Below are 15470 nucleotides of genomic sequence, written 5' to 3' on the forward strand. Positions count from 1 at the left end.
ATTCCTGGGCTCTTCCCGAGCCCCCCAGCCAGCACTGAGCACAGGACTGCCAGGGTGGATGAACCGGCCACTTTGTTTACTGAGCACCAGATCAAGGCTCCATAATTAGCAGATAGAGCCAACCCTGGTGGCTTTGGGGTCTGTCTCCTCGCCAGCCCCAAAGCATTGATTTACTGCAGGTTGGAGGTACCCAAGACCCTTCTGTGGCTGGGAAAAATGTTCCCCTAATCCAGGCTGGGCATGCATTTGTTCACAGGGAGGATCGGAGCCCCTTCCCCTCTCCAGGGGTGCCAGAGGCAGCACCAACAATCTCATAATAATAATGCTTCACAGCTGCTCCAGGCATGATGGCAAGGCTTTCCCGAGGCTCATCTTCACATCCCACAACAGCTCTATGGGACAGGCTCTGCGAGTACAGCCATTCTGCAGATGGGAAGGTGAAGACTCCTGCAGGGTAACTCAGGTTCACACAGCTGGTAAAGGGGCAGGCCAAGGCGCAAACCCAAATAAGTCTGGCTGATAACACAGCCTGAACTTTCCATCTCTAGGAGATGCTGCCCTACTTGGAAAGCTGGGAATTTGGCACCAGGACTCCCACAAGTCCTTTGGAGAGACTGATGTCATCCATCTGTGGAGGTCTCTGGGAGGTCTAAAATCTTTTTTCCTTGACTTCAGCTAAATTGAGGGTATAAGGGAAAAAGCTCCAACATCCCAACTACTCTCACAATGTTCCAATCTAAACTAGTGTCCCTGAGGCCGGGTGCGGTGGCTCACGCCTGTAATCCCAGCACTTTGGGAGGACGAGGTGGGCAGATCACCTGAGGTCAGGAGCTCGAGACCAGCCTGGCCAACATAGAGAAACCCCGTCTCTACTAAAAATACAAAAATTAGCCGGGCGTGGTGGCAGGTGCCTGTAATCCCAGCTACTCGGGAGGCTGAGGCAGGAGAATCGCTTGAACCCGGGAGGCGGAGCTTGCAGTGAGCTGAGATCACACCACTGCACTCCAGCCTGGGCAACAGAGCGAGACTCTGTCTCAAAAAATAAAATAAAATAAACTAATGTCCCTGAGACACAGGGATGGCAGCCCCTAAAATCATCAGGAAGCTGAGGTCCAGCCTGGGGCGGGGGCTGCCGATGAGGGAATCAATGCAGCTCACATCTCCCGGTCACCACGCTGGTGGCAGATTGCCTCCCAGAGGGACGAATAAGTCTATCTTCCCTCAGAAAAGCCCACAGCTCAGGCTCCCATAGCTTACCAGACTGCCCCACATGCCTCATTCCAAAGAGTCAAAAACAAAACCAGCTGCTGCCATCGTCAGTGGGGGAGAATCGGGGGGTGGGAGGACCAGGATGTCAAGACCTTCAGGCCCCAGATTGAAGCTGCCCCCACAAGCTGAAGGGAATGCCCACAGCATGCGGGCATGATGCAGGTGGTCTACATCCCGGGCTGCCCACTTAGTGCGGCAACACCTGTCCTGTGCATTCCACCCTCATGCTCTTCCAGCTGAGGGCTCTTTCACCCAGGATGACCCTGGATTTTCCCCTTAGGGTCCCCAGCACCACGCATGGAGTCAGGCACGTAGCTAGTGCTCCTCCAGAGGAGCCAGGAGGCACTTGAAATTCCCTCCAGCAGGGAGAGAGTGACCTGGTCACACCTGAAGCTTCACAGGGTGTGTATATGTACACACACACGCACACACAACACTCACCTGGCCACCACCAAAGATCCTCCTTCCCTTCATTCTCCAGTTTGGAGGGGGGCACTGTCACCCAACACACTTTCCAGACAACTTTCCTGTTGGTTATCCAAAGAGGGGTAAGATGAGGGCCCAGTAGGGGCAGAGCTGAATTTTCTAAGTCGGACCTTTGGGCCTAGGAGCAGAGGAAGGAGGTGGCAGAGGCAGCAACTGCATTCCAACGCCTCCCTGACATGACACCCAAACACACCCTGACATGACACCGTACACCAGGAAAACAAGGTGTGCAGCTCTGAGCAGTCATGCAGGTGGTGTGAGCCGACTCTGACACCGCTCCTGGCAAAGCTGGGGTTTATTATTCAACAATGAGAGAGGCAGGTGACGGTGGGCAGGAGATGTGGGCTGAGCTCCAGAAAGCAGCTGAGCCTGGGAGGGAGCCACCAGTGACCTTTCTGGGATCTAGAGAGAAGTCTTCAGCTCTTTGCAAAGGCAGCTTCTCTCTAGGGAGAGTGAATGGTTCCCCACCTCTCCCTCCGGGCACTCTCAGTGAGGCAACAGAAGCTTCCTGCCCTCATCAGCCAAAAACAGAAAGAGGACTTTTTTTTTTTTGAGATGGAGTCTCGCTCTGTCACCCAGGCTAGAGTGCTGTGGCGCGATCTCGGCTCACTGCAAGCTCCGCCTCCCGGGTTCACGCCATTCTCCCGCCTCAGCCTCCCGAGTAGCTGGGACTACAGGCGTCCGCCATCACCCCTGGCTAATTTTTTTGTATTTTTAGTAGAGATGGGGTTTCACGTGTTAGCCAGGATGGTCTCGATCTCCTGACCTCGTGATCCGCCCGCCTTGGCCTCCCAAAGTGCTGGGATTACAGGCGTGAGCCACCGCGCCAGGCCCAGAAAGAGGACTTCTGAGTGGAAGGCTAGGAACCCAGATTGGAGTGAGCTAGAAGCGAGAGTACCGGAGTTCTAGTCCTGCTGTCACTTGCTGTGATCTTGGACAAATCACTCCCTGCTCGGGACCTCATTTCCTTGTCTGTCAAATAAGAGAAATGGGCAAGATCAGAGGGCAGCCAGTTAGTTTCATCTCAAGGTGCCATTGCCAACTGATAGGTAGCGACTTCCTAAAGATACTCGGTTTTGTTTTTTAGAAAGACTCTAAGACCATGTCTGGGCTCGTAATCAATTAACAATGCCTGCCATGGGTACAGGACTGGAGAATGCCATGATCAATTAGTGACGTCTGCTGTAGGCATGAGTGGGAGATAGCAACATGAGTGCCAGATACTTGTCATCCTGCTAGATATCTCTAAGGGCTTCCTGGTTGGAACACTTATAATTCCACCACTGATTTCCCAGCGGACATAGTTAACATCAGTTGACAAACATGTACCTCCCATATTGTGCTATTTGCACACAGCTGATTTCTCTCCCTGAAAGGGACATTCTCAGCCCTGCTGGACAGTCATTGGGGGAGCAGTGATGCCCCCAAGGCTCCTAGCACTCACACTCACAAGACGTCACCCAGAAGTTTAGAGCCAATGAACAGTGCGAGGGATTGACACCCAGAGGACATTCCAGCTTCTTACAATTTTCCCCAGTTTACAAAAGAGCTTCCCCTGCTGTATGAAAATCCCACATTGACCCCACGGAGAGGCTGGGGGTGCAGCAAAGGGCAGAGATGGCTTTTGATTTTCTACTGCACAAATGAAGGTCTGATCTGACAGGGCCTTGAGTCCATTAGGAACAGGATTTGGCCAAACACCCTGTGAACACTGTGAATACCCTGGGCCTGGATCAAATGCACACAACCATCCAAAATGAGGCTCACAGAGCGAGTCCTCATCTGTATAGGAAAGGTGTGATTTCCCATGCACACCTACAGCACGGTGCATATCTGACAACTCCCAGCAGCTTCAGTGTCACACAAGTTCCCCAGCTCTCTTGATGTCCACAGGCTCTGGCTGGGTGGAAAGTTCTCCTGAGGGCAGGCCCCGAGGCGGTGGTTCTCAGGGCCTGAGCTCAGCCCTCTGGGTCTTATTTCCCTTTATGCACAGATATGCAGAGACCTCTCCTAGATGCTCTATCTCCACTCTCACCACCTTCCTTCTGTACCTCTCTCCATCTGTTTGGAACCAGGTCCCAAGTTGCTCTGGACCTGAGAGGCCCCCCACAAGCACACGGGTCTTCCTAAACCCACAAGGTTGAGAAACTGCACGAGAAGTTGCAAACTCCATCTGCTTAAAGGGGAAAAAAGATCAACCCAAACTTTTCCCAACACCCTCCAGCCGGACCCCAGGTAACCCCAGGATTCAAACTCAATGGTAACTGGCTTTCCCATCCTGAGCCTGTCCAGAGGTGCCAATTCACCCTGGTCTTCCTCTCCCCATATTCCACAACCCCTCACCTGCCAACAGGAACTGCCAAAGGGGAACTCAGGAGAGGCAGGAGGAAGCTGGAGTTCAAACTCAGGCCACAGGCACAAGTTGAAAGGGGCGCTGGAGCCCAGCCAGCCCCCAGGTGGAGCGGAGCCAGCCAGGGAATCCCCAAGAGCCGATGGAAGCCCCACAAGGCTCCCCTGGAACCCCTATGTGTTCCTTCAGGAATCAAAGATGCCTCTTTCCAGGAGCAAGGAAAAGCTGTCAACTAATAATTACTTTTTAAAAAACAATGTTTCCCTAACAGCATTGTTGGAAGGGAAATAGGTTTGTAGTTAAACTTTGAAGGTGAAAAGCATTTATCTAGAAAACCTTTAACACTGCCTTCTGCCTCTCTCCCCTGGAGGCACGCTGAGCTATTTGGTGAAAGTGATGTCTACATTAATGGGGCACAGGAAGAAACTTCTGTCTCTAGATGGAGTGGGGCTCTCTGGCTTTTTGGAGTTTTAAGCTTCTGAGGGCCTAATTGGTGACATTTCAGCTTACCTGTCTAGAGTCTCTGTGCCAGTCCTATCCTAAGGGTTTTCTTTATATGGACTGTGTCATTTTATTTTTCCTGTTACCCAGTGAGGCAGTTACTACTATACACCCATTATACAGATGAGAAATCAAGCACAGAGAGGTTAAATCACTCATCAAAGCTTAGACAGTAAGTGCTGGGGCTGGTCTTGAAACCCAAGCGCCCTGGTGCTGGAGCGCATGCCCTTAGCCACTGTGCCCCAGCAACACACAACTCTGAGTACAGTTTCGTCATGACACAAGAACCCCCACCCAAGTGCTTCCTGCCTCAATATGTAGTTTGCAGATTTTGAGTAATATCTGAATACAAGATTCCAGTTGGACAAGATAATTTGGACACGTCCCTGGAGTTGGTTGTAATGGGATCTAACCAGTTTACATTCCACAGGAATGATCTAGAATGATGGTCCAGGAAATATGAAGTAATGTGATTTTTATAATGAGTTTCATGTCCTCCTTGTTAGACATGTTCTTATGTTTACTTTTTTCACCTGTGCTTTCTGTCCCATTGTATCATAATGACCAGGAAAGACATATTTTATTTTTGACTTCCCACCAACCCTAGCTCCCCCCATTGGTGACTCTTTAACTATTCAATATTAATGTTGCAAATAATATATGAATGCATTCTTCTTTTCTAAAAGAGTAAAACATTAAGATAAGGTTCCCCCTTTATCAAGCCCTTCCTCCCACTGATATCCCTAACCCCCATCTAGAGATGACTCGGATACCAATCTGGAGTACAGCCTTCTAGATTAAAAAACATTTACATTCATATGCTGGATATGTAGCTGCAAAATATAAATCTTGTTGTTGGGGTTTTTTATATAATTATTATCATACTATAAATACTGTTTTGAAACTTGCATTGTTTGTTCAGAATGTTTCTTGGAGATCCATCCATGGATCAGTCTCATTTGCTTTGGCTGCTGTACTAAGTGCTGTGAGAATACCACAGTTGACTTACGAACTCTGTATGGATGGTCTTTTAGGCTGTTTCCCATTTTTGCCATTGCAGACAACATGAGGCTGTCTGTGCCTGCCTGGGACCAGTAAATGACCTCAGTCAAGGCTGATGTTCTCCTCTGTCTAGGGCATGTGAGCATTCACAATGACCCATGTTCAGCACATTCTGGAGCTGGCACTGCCACACCGGGTGTGCTGGAGCTCTCTGCTATCCTTGGTACAAGATCATTCTTAGAACTTAGCAAGTTACCTCCCCAGGCTGTGGCCTCATCGCTTTAATCTAGGGTCAGTAATCTCAAACAAATTCCCTCAATGATTAAACGGCAGAGTGCCTGCGGAAGAGACATTTCCTCCTCTTTTCTGCTTTCAGGTTGGTTCTTGGCACACACTGGGATCACCCCAGTTTGATCTCAGCTGAGGCCTGCTTTGGATATTAAACCAAATGAAAGCTTACATAAATTTAATGAATAGAAAAATTAACAGTTTGTTACCTGCAAAGTGAGGCACTTGGAATAAGAACTCCTCTAACTCTAAAAATGCAATGATCCCATAAAGCTCCGTAAGTGACATCAGTACACACCCACACCCATATACACATTCATTCCAAGGCTGGTTGTTAGTGATTCAGGAATTATAATTTTTTCACCCATCATGAGGTGGGCTGTTGGAGAGCTGGAAAGTGAGTGTGACCCTGGGGTGGGGTGCATGGGTGGAGAGTCTGGAGAGATGAATGAGGAATAGAGAGAAAAGCTTGTCAAAATAGGTTAAGTCCTTCAGAGCCAATGAGCAAACCTGAACAACCCTCTTAACTCTACCTTCCAAGTGGTGCAGGGGAAAATAAAGGGCCTCTCCCAGTTCTGATCAAATATTGACCCTGTGCACTCGCTGGCCAGCGTTCAGACTAAAGCACTAGCAGCCCAGTGGAGTTGGTGTTTGCAGAGCAATTACTGTAGCCCAGTGCCTTGTAGGTCAGATTGTGAAACAGCCGTCCATGGAGCCAGGGCTTTAGAGAACCTTCCGGCACCTCCTCAGTGGGACCAGGAAGGAGCGGTGCAAGGAAATAGACAAAGGCTGGAAACATGGTCCAGCCACCGGTGAGAAAGCAACTGAAAAGAGCATCTGCCACCCCTCCTCCCACCTCAACTGCACCTCCAAGAAACCCAGGCCCTTAATCACCAAATGGGCCTCAACATTAGGCCCTGTCCTGGTCAGCTTCCCCTGGGACAGGTCCTTTTCCTGGTCAGATAGGGCTGAGTGGTGAGTTATTTTTAGAAGAAACCAATTTCCACTTGGAGACTAAGAGCCTCACCTCTTCCCTGTTCTTAACTTGACATCTGAAAGGCTCTTAGAAGCCCTCTCGGGAGACTGACCTGGTTTCCAGAAGTGTTTGGAATAGCTGCTGAGCTGAAATGCTCTAAGGATGGGCAAACTGTGCAGGAGAATAATCTCCCTCTTCTTGCCAGGGCCCTAGAAGATTTCAGGGGGCAACTCAGGAAGGGGCTGGGAGGTGACAGATCATTGTAGGGTGGCCAGAAAGCCAGCTCAAGCCTGTTGTGTGTTCAAAGTTGTCTAAACTACCAGTCTAATAGAATTTTCTGGGATAATAGAAATGTTCTATATCTGCCCAATACACAACCACTAGCCACAGCCGCCACTGCGTACTTGTGATCTAGCAAGTACAACCAAGGAACTAAACATTTACTTTTATTTCATTTAATTTTTAAAATTTAATTTCAAAAATTTTTAATTAACTTTAATTAAAATAGCCACATGTGGCTAGTGGCCACTGCATTGGACAGTACAGCTTTAAAGCCTCCGTACCTGGGGGTTCTGAGTGGGCAGCCCCTGTGTGTGAGTCTGGCTCTGAAGTCTCATGGCAGGAGATATGGGGAGAGAAGAAGGTCTGGGGAAGAGCAGAGGGTGTTATCCTGGTGCTCATGGATGGATTTCAGGCAGGGTATGAATAACCAAAAAGGTTATTAGAATTATAGATGCACATTCATGCACTTGTCTGGGGAGTCTTTGGCTTTCATTAGAAGCACAAAAGAGTCTCTCATCTCAAAAGTAAAATAAGATAAATTAACTCACTGATGTGTCAGATAAAACTTACTTCTTCAGTAAGCCTGCCCTGATCCAGAGTATAAGGTTTCCCTATATGTCTATGGCACCTTCCTTTGTTACATCTGGAATGGTGTAAAACAATATTGTTTTTGTTTTTTAACTAAAATCTGTCTTCCCTCACTAAGCTGTGAGACCCATAAAGGCAGGAACCAGATCTGCTTTGGATCATCAATGTGTCCCAGAGCTGGCACACCGCCTGGATGTACAAGGCAGACACTTAATATTGGAAGGATGGGAGGAAGGAAAGAAGGAAGGGAGGGAGACAGGGAGAGGGGGAGGGAGGGAGGAAGGGAGGGAGGGAGGAAGGAAGGAAGGAAGGAAGGAAGGAAGGAAGGAAGGAAGGAAACTAGAGACATATTTTACCCTGATAAGGATTCTCAAAAAACAACCAAATCCCCCCAAACTAGAGTGTGGGTGTTTGGCTATGTCACCCTAGGCTACTGTCACTAATTAAGACCATATGGGGGCCGGGTGTGGTGGCTCATGCCTGTAATCCCAACACTTTGGAAGACCGAGGCGGGAGGATCACTTAAGCCCAGGAGTTTGAGACCAGCCTGGGCAACATAGTGGGACCCTGTCTCTACAAAAAATTTAAAAAAAAAATTAGCTAGTTATGGTGGCATGCATCTGTGATTCCAGCTACTTGGGAGGCTCAGGCTGGAAGATCTCTTGAACTTGGGAGGTCGAGGCTTCAGTGAGCCATGATCACACCACTGCACTCCAGCCTGGGTGACACAGCGAGATCCTGTCTCTAAAAACTAAATAAATAAATGTAAAAAAAAAAAAGAGAGAGAGACCATATGGGCATCTTCTTTGTTCCCTCTCCCAAGAATGCTCTTTCCTTCCTCTTCATCTCATAGCATGTTGCTTGTACCTCAATCTAGTATTTAGTTCATCTACAGTGGACTTAACTGTTTCCAAGTTTGCCTTTCCCATGAGACGTAGACTCCTGGCAGGAAGAGACCTTGTCCTTCTCAAAAGTGTGTTCCTCAGCCTGCGCCACTTCTACTCTGTACAAAAGCTGCTGCCTGGGGGGCCTTAGCACAGGCTCATCCACTCTTACCCGGAGCCAGCCTGGACTCTCATCTTTCTACTTCCACCCTCGCCTCTCACACTCAGCCAGGCTGGGGCTCCCAGATTTAACAAGTGAAAATACAGGACGCACAATTAAATTTGAATTTCAGATAAACAACAAATAACATTTTTTAGTGTAAGTATATGCCATGCAACGTTTGGAACATCTTTTTTTTTTTTTTTTTTGAGATAGGGTGTTACTCTATTGCCCAGGCTGGAGTGCAGTGGCGCAATCACAGTTCGCTGCAGCCTGGACCTCCCCGGCCTCAAGCAATTATCCCAACTCAGCCTCTTGAGTAGCTGGAACTACAGGCACATGCCACCACACTCGGCTAATTTTTTTTATTTTTTGTAGAGATGGGATCTTGCCACATTGCCCAGGCTGGTCTTGAACTACTGAACTCAAGCTATCCTCCCACCTCGGCCTCTCAAGGTGCTGGGATTATAGGCATGAGCCACCACGCCTAGTGCCCACACTTCTTCTTAAAAAAGCATTTGCTGTTTATCAGAAATGTAAATTTAATTGGACATCTCATATTTATCTGGCAACCCTAATCCAAGGCCTCATAGGTGGCAGGTAAGCTGTGAGTGAAGAAGGTGGGTGGTGGGACGGGAAGGGGACGCTGAGATAAATGGCTCTGCTCTGCACAGTCCCAAGGCTTCAGAAAGCATAGAATGAGCAGTTACCAGGTGATCGGAGGGGTTCTTTCCATCTCTTCCAACCCTCTGACTTTCCCCATTTCCTGTGAACAGCTCCTCAATGCACCACCAGAGTTCTAAGTACCCTGTCCTTAATGCCATGAGTCACCCCAAAGGGACAGTGAACCTTCTCCAAGGACAGGCCTCAGGCTCTTGGCTCCCTCCTGCTTGCTGTTCTCAGGGCTGGTGTGTGCCTGAGACTGTTCATTTCCAAGGATCTACTGAGAGCTTCACATGCAGGGCAGTTAGGTCCAGGCAGGAGCTTTGAAGATAATAACCAGAGAAATGTTCTGCTTCAGATCTTAGAATCTGGGAGGGGGTGGGGAGTGTGGGGGTGAGGGGGTGGGGAAGGGCTGTGCTGATGTGGAAGCTGCTGTGGAGAGAAATAGAAAAACCGAAGAGTGTGGGGTTTCTGTTCAGATGACAGAGCACCCTTCAGGTGCTTCCTGGCCTCATGGCTGCAGAGTGTGAAGGGCAGGGTGCAAGTGTCCATCTCCCTGTGTGCTCCCAAAGGGAGAAACAGAGGGTCCGTGTGCTGTTCCGAATGAAACTGGATCTGCACATACCCCATGGCCCTCAACTCACGACCAGAGAGGGTCAGGGACCGCTTGGGATCGCTTTGCACTTGGTTCCCGGGCTGTGTGACAGAGTTGGGGACCCAAGGCCGCCTCGTGGGTGCCTGGCCTTCGGGAACAAAGGAAAACATCTGAAGAGGGAGACATAAGGGAGGGGAAGTACGGGGAGACCCACGCTGTGGTACAGGGAACCAACTTGTACAGGGGGATCCAGGGGTCTATCAAAGGGGTCAAAGGGGTGTCCAGGCCTCCTGTTGTTATCTGAATAGACCCCCAAATGCTGCCCAAGTAGTACCGGTTGTGAATGTATGATTCATGACCTAAACTGGTTTAGCTCAGCAGTTCTTTTTGTTTTTTTGAGACAGGGTCTCACTCTGTCACCCAGGCTGGAGTGCAGTGGTGCAATCATAGCTCACTGCAGCCACGACCTGCCAGGCTCAAGTGATCGTCCCACCTCAGCCTCCCGAATAGCTGGAACTACAGGCACACCATCACACCTGGCTAGTTCTTCACTGGGGGTCTACAGGGAGTCTGTGAACACTTGCCACTGTAAGTAAAATTGTATGTATCCACTCTTTTCCAGGGAGAGGGCTTCCATCAGATTCACAGAGGGGTCTGTGGCCCCCAGGAGGCTTAGAACCATGAGGTGGTGAAACCCGGGGAGCAGCTCCCTGGAGGCGGGCCTGGTAAGCCTGGGATTCTCAGGGTCAGCCAAAAAGGAAAGGAGCAAAACATTTTTGAGAGCTGCCCCTGGGCCACATCCCAGCTCCCAACGGGCTCCCACCCTGCCCCATAGGACAGCTTCAGAGAGGAGCCTGAGGCCTACCTAGCTCTGAATACACCGGCAGGGACTGGGCACAGGGAGCTCACCACAGAGTGATGCCAAGTGAGGGAAGCCACAAAGCAACATCAGTGAGAGGGTCTCCAGCCCCTAGACGCCCCCCAGCCATGCAGCCCAACATCCCTGCAACCTGGCAACACCAGGCAACTCACTAGGCAACTAAGTGTTGGGAGAAACATGGATTCACTCATTCATTCCTCCCAACAACCCTACCGGGCAGGCAATTCGAACCTTCACACTACAGATGAGAAAAGCAAGCCTAGAGAAGTGAAGGAGCCTGTCCGGAGTTACATGGTGACAGCCAGTAACCGGTCCCAGGCAATGTGCCCCCAGTGCCTAAACTCTAAGCTGCTCTCTTACACAACCTCTCAGGGACATGAGTTCTGAGGTGCACCAATGACCAGAGATGGAGCTAGCAACTCCCTTTGTTCTTCCTCTATAGGATCCATCATATCAAAATCAGCGACCTGATAAATAAGCAAGGCTTTTCAAAATGAACGCCACTAAAACTCATCATGGCAGGTAAAATGGGTTCGTAAAGATGCTATGCTTGGCTCATAAGTTAATTTCCAAAGAACGATCTGCATCTTCCCAAACTGCATCTACAGGTCAGCAATGATCCACATGGACAAGCCTGGCCAAGCTCATGGCCATTGCCAAGCTAGGGCCAGCATGCTGCACTAGCTGCTCCCTGCTTGCGTGTTCCCTTTTCACACACAGGGAATGAGCCCTCCAGGCAAGGGAGGTGGTGGTGGGGGAGCAGCATTCCTTTCTCCTGAGATTCTGCAATGCAGGAGGGGGTGGGGAACCATAAGGGAAGGGGGGAAGAAAAGTTCTGATTTGGAAGTTTCCACTGGCTTTCAGGCCCCCTCCAGCTCATCAATGAGTCCTTTCAGGGTTCCCTCTCCCCAACTGAGTTATCACTTCCTGTCCAGCACACTGCACCCATTGATGGAGTATCAGCAAACCCCACCAGATTACACCAGAATTAAGGAGACTGGACATGAATTGAGGAGGGAAGAGGAAGAAGGCTGGAGAGTAAGGAGTGGCTTTCAATCCCATATTCAATGGGATATTCAATCCCACATTGTTGGGTTAAGAGAGGATTTGTAATACAGGAAGCTAGCTCACCCTTGGCTTGTCTCATAGGTAGGGCAATGAGGACAATGAGATAGAATCAGGTACTGGGGGCAAGCACACGGTACCCAAGATGACCTCTCCAAGATGACTGACAACCAAAGGCCTGCCAAGAAAGGAGTGGACCCTGGCTGTGAGGGTAGAAGTGGGTGTCTCTTTGCGTTTTTATTGGCCTAAACCAGGCTCTCAGCCCCTAGAGGAATCTAGAACATCTTGGCTCTACCTGAAAGGGCCACTGCTCAGCTCACACTGATTCTCCCTTCTCTAGTACTTGCCTGTGATCCGCAGAGGTGAGTTCCCTAGTGGCCATGTCTGTGCTAAAAGACCCTCAACTCCCAGCCATACTGATTGGTCCAGAGAGGGCACCTCACCCAAGCCAGACCAATCAAAATTGTCCCTGGGATTTTTCAACTTGGAACTGGGAGTCAATTTCCCCTCTGTTGGAAGCCAAAAGATATAAGATTCTAGAGCTGCTGACAGCCACATTCCTCAGGGTGTGAGGTAACAGAAGCTGAGGGCAGTGCCAGAGGGAAGCAGAGACAAGACAGAGGGAGAGCAGATCCTGGTTTCAGGCATTCCTGAAGCCTCTGACTCACTGCCCTTCTCACCATGTGGTCGGCTGCACAAGCTTCCCTGGTCCCTCCTTCCAATCACATCTCCTTTGTGTCTAAGCCAGTGCAAGTGTAAAACTATCACTTGCAACCCAAAGAGGCCTGACTAACTTAGCTGGCACCAAGGGGGTGTCTGCAGGGGTAGCTGTGGGACCCATTTGTGAACATGCCTTTGTGTCTTAGAGACACACGCCTACCACGTACATGTACACACTGGGTGGCAAGTGCCTCATTCGGTCAGACAGACACCGTGGTATGTATGCCTAGTTTGTGCCTGTAGTTGAAAAAATTGCTTATTTTCTGTTTCGGTCTTCCCTGTGCGTTTGCTTTTCTTTGCCTGCAATGATGCGGTGGCTTCTGTCTCACCCTGGATGTTTAGAGACACACGTCTGGTCAGGCACACAGCACCGCCCGCCATCCTCCCGCCTCTCCACCACAGTTTCCTGCAGGCAAGGGAGGGTGACAAAGCGCGACTGTTAAGAGCATCAGAGGAGGCCAGCAAAGCCCCGAGTGTCTGCCTGCAGTATGCAAGATTGAGACGAGCCCAGCTCCACCTTCGAGCTTCCCTCCTCTGTCCCTCTGCTCCCACCTGTACTCTGACCCTGACAGCTCTGTTGGGGGCTCCCTGGATAAGCGAGAGTATGAGAGAGGCCAGCCCACCAGAGAGACTCGGGCCACTGTCCGAGCTCTGACCAACTCACCTGCAGGTCAAAGAACTTGCTGTACCTCCGGTAGATGGTCTGGGAGGTGGAGTCAGACCAGGTCACATTGATGATGTATACCTGTGGGGAAAAAGGTAAGAGCAGGTGAGCAAGGCTGGATTTCAAGCTGTCCGTGCCAGGCATCATGTAACATGACTGCAGGTGTTCCATATGGCAGGACCACCCTTTTTCTCATCTCATCTGTCCCTAGGGGCTAGCACAGTATCAGCTACCATGTAGATGCTACAATATATGTCTAAACACACACACACACACACACACACACACACACACATACACACACACACACCCCTAGAGGGATATTTCATCAAATGCCAACAATGATTATCTTAGGAAAGTAGGATCAGAATAAGAATAAGTGGTTCTAATTTCCTTCTTTTATTTGTATATATTTCATACAATAAACATAAAATTGAGGTCATTGCATTTTTGTTTGTTTTTGAGACAGAGTCTCATTCTGTTGCCCAGGCTGGAGTGCAGTGGCGTGATTTCGGTTCACCACAACCTCCGCCTCCCTGGTTCAAGCGATTCTCTTGGCTCAGCCTCCCAAGTAGCTGGGATTACAGGCCCCTGCCACCATGCCTGGCTAATTTTTGTATTTTTAGTAGAGACGGGGTTTCGCCATGTTGGCCAGGCTGGTCTCAAACTCCTGACCTCAGATGATCCACCTGCCTTGGCCTTCCAAAGTGCTGGGATTACAGGCATGAGCCACCATGCCTGGCCTTTTTAGATAGCTAATTTCCACTGGTTCACAAGCTTTAGAGTGAATGAGACTACAAGAGGCCTTCCGAAATTTCAGGTGGACCCCGCTCTCTGAAATTCTGCAGACCTGGGTTTTGAGGGCTCGGATGTTTACACTTTTAACAAACCCCAGCTTGTTTTGCTACAGTGGATCCTCAGAACTCACTCTGAAATGCCTTTCAGGAGACCAGAAGTGCTCATTGATGTGTGATTCATCTCAGCATCCCTGTCTTTGCTCAGTGCCTGGCACAGAGCAGGTGCTCAGAAAACACTTTGCTATGTTGAACAAACACACTGGTCTTCTGGATGAGAAACGGATTTGAAGAAGAGGCTTTAGCACGTGGGAGACTGGAAAACTTTTCTCTTTGGGAGCCTCACAATGAAGGCATTTCGGGGCCAGGCTATCACCCCGGTTCCCAAGTCTCCATCAGGCTCTGCAAGAGCTCATGCCACTCTGGAAGGGTGAATTGACTTAGGAATCCTTGGAGAAGGAGAGAAAGCCCCCGGTCCACACGATCTGGCCTGCTCTTCCCACTATTTCTGTCCCTCCTGGGAAAGGCCTGAGTTAGAGGAATGGGTGCCCTCCCACAGCCTCAGGGCTATTCTGTTGAACTTCTCCCTGGGAGGGACACCTGCAGGGGTGTCTCCAGGAGGACAGTTAAGGGAGGGCACTGATAAGACACAGGTGAGACCTCTGCCTCCCTTCCTCCCTCAGGAGAGAGGCAATGGCTGTAGGTCCTCAATGGTGGTTCCCAGGCCAGGGCGCCCTTTAGGATCACCTGGGGCCGGGGGCGGGCTTCATAAAAATTCAGATTCCGGGGTCTCTGCCTAGTCACTGTGTCCTATAGGTCTGTGGGGGTGGGGCTGGGGGAACAAAATAGCCAGTGAGGCCAGGGATCTGGGCCATGATGAGAAGGAGGAACGTTAGCAAAGAGAAGTGGCATTTAGACACCTTGCCATCAGACTGGCCCACCTCCCAGGTGCCTGGAACAGGGTTTGCCACAGGCGTGGTGAGGCTTTGTGCTTGGCTGCTCAGGTGACACACAGGAAAATGAGCTGAATCCAGTCTCTTCTCCCTTCCTATCTCTAGGACACAGAGGCAGCCTCATGCCATGGTGAGTTTTTTCTGAAACGCAACCAAGGAGAGGTCCATAAAGCCAAAGCAAACAGGCCTGAGTGCTGCCACCCAGAGATGGGGCATTTATGACATGTGACCCTGATACAGAACATAAGGTAAAAGGCCACCCCTATCTTCATCAGCTCAAAATAGACTATTGGCTATTATTATAATAAATGGGGGTGTGCTGTGCTTTACATCATATGTAAATAGGTATC

General features: G+C 49.9%; 1 protein-coding gene across 8 annotated transcripts in view; it reads right to left on the reverse strand.

Moving 5' to 3' along the window:
- Positions 1 to 15470, reverse strand: part of SH3PXD2A (SH3 and PX domains 2A) — a 258377-nt gene that overhangs the window by 190645 nt on the left and 52262 nt on the right. For all 8 annotated transcript variants that reach the window (XM_054522795.2, XM_063727731.1, XM_024253349.3 and 5 more), the window contains exon 2: positions 13374 to 13454. In XM_054522795.2, coding sequence (XP_054378770.2) covers positions 13374 to 13454 — 81 coding nt within the window. The remainder of the gene's footprint in view (positions 1 to 13373; positions 13455 to 15470) is intronic.

This window comes from Pongo abelii, chromosome 8 (genome assembly GCF_028885655.2).
Source record: "Pongo abelii isolate AG06213 chromosome 8, NHGRI_mPonAbe1-v2.0_pri, whole genome shotgun sequence".
Lineage (NCBI taxonomy): Eukaryota > Metazoa > Chordata > Mammalia > Primates > Hominidae > Pongo > Pongo abelii.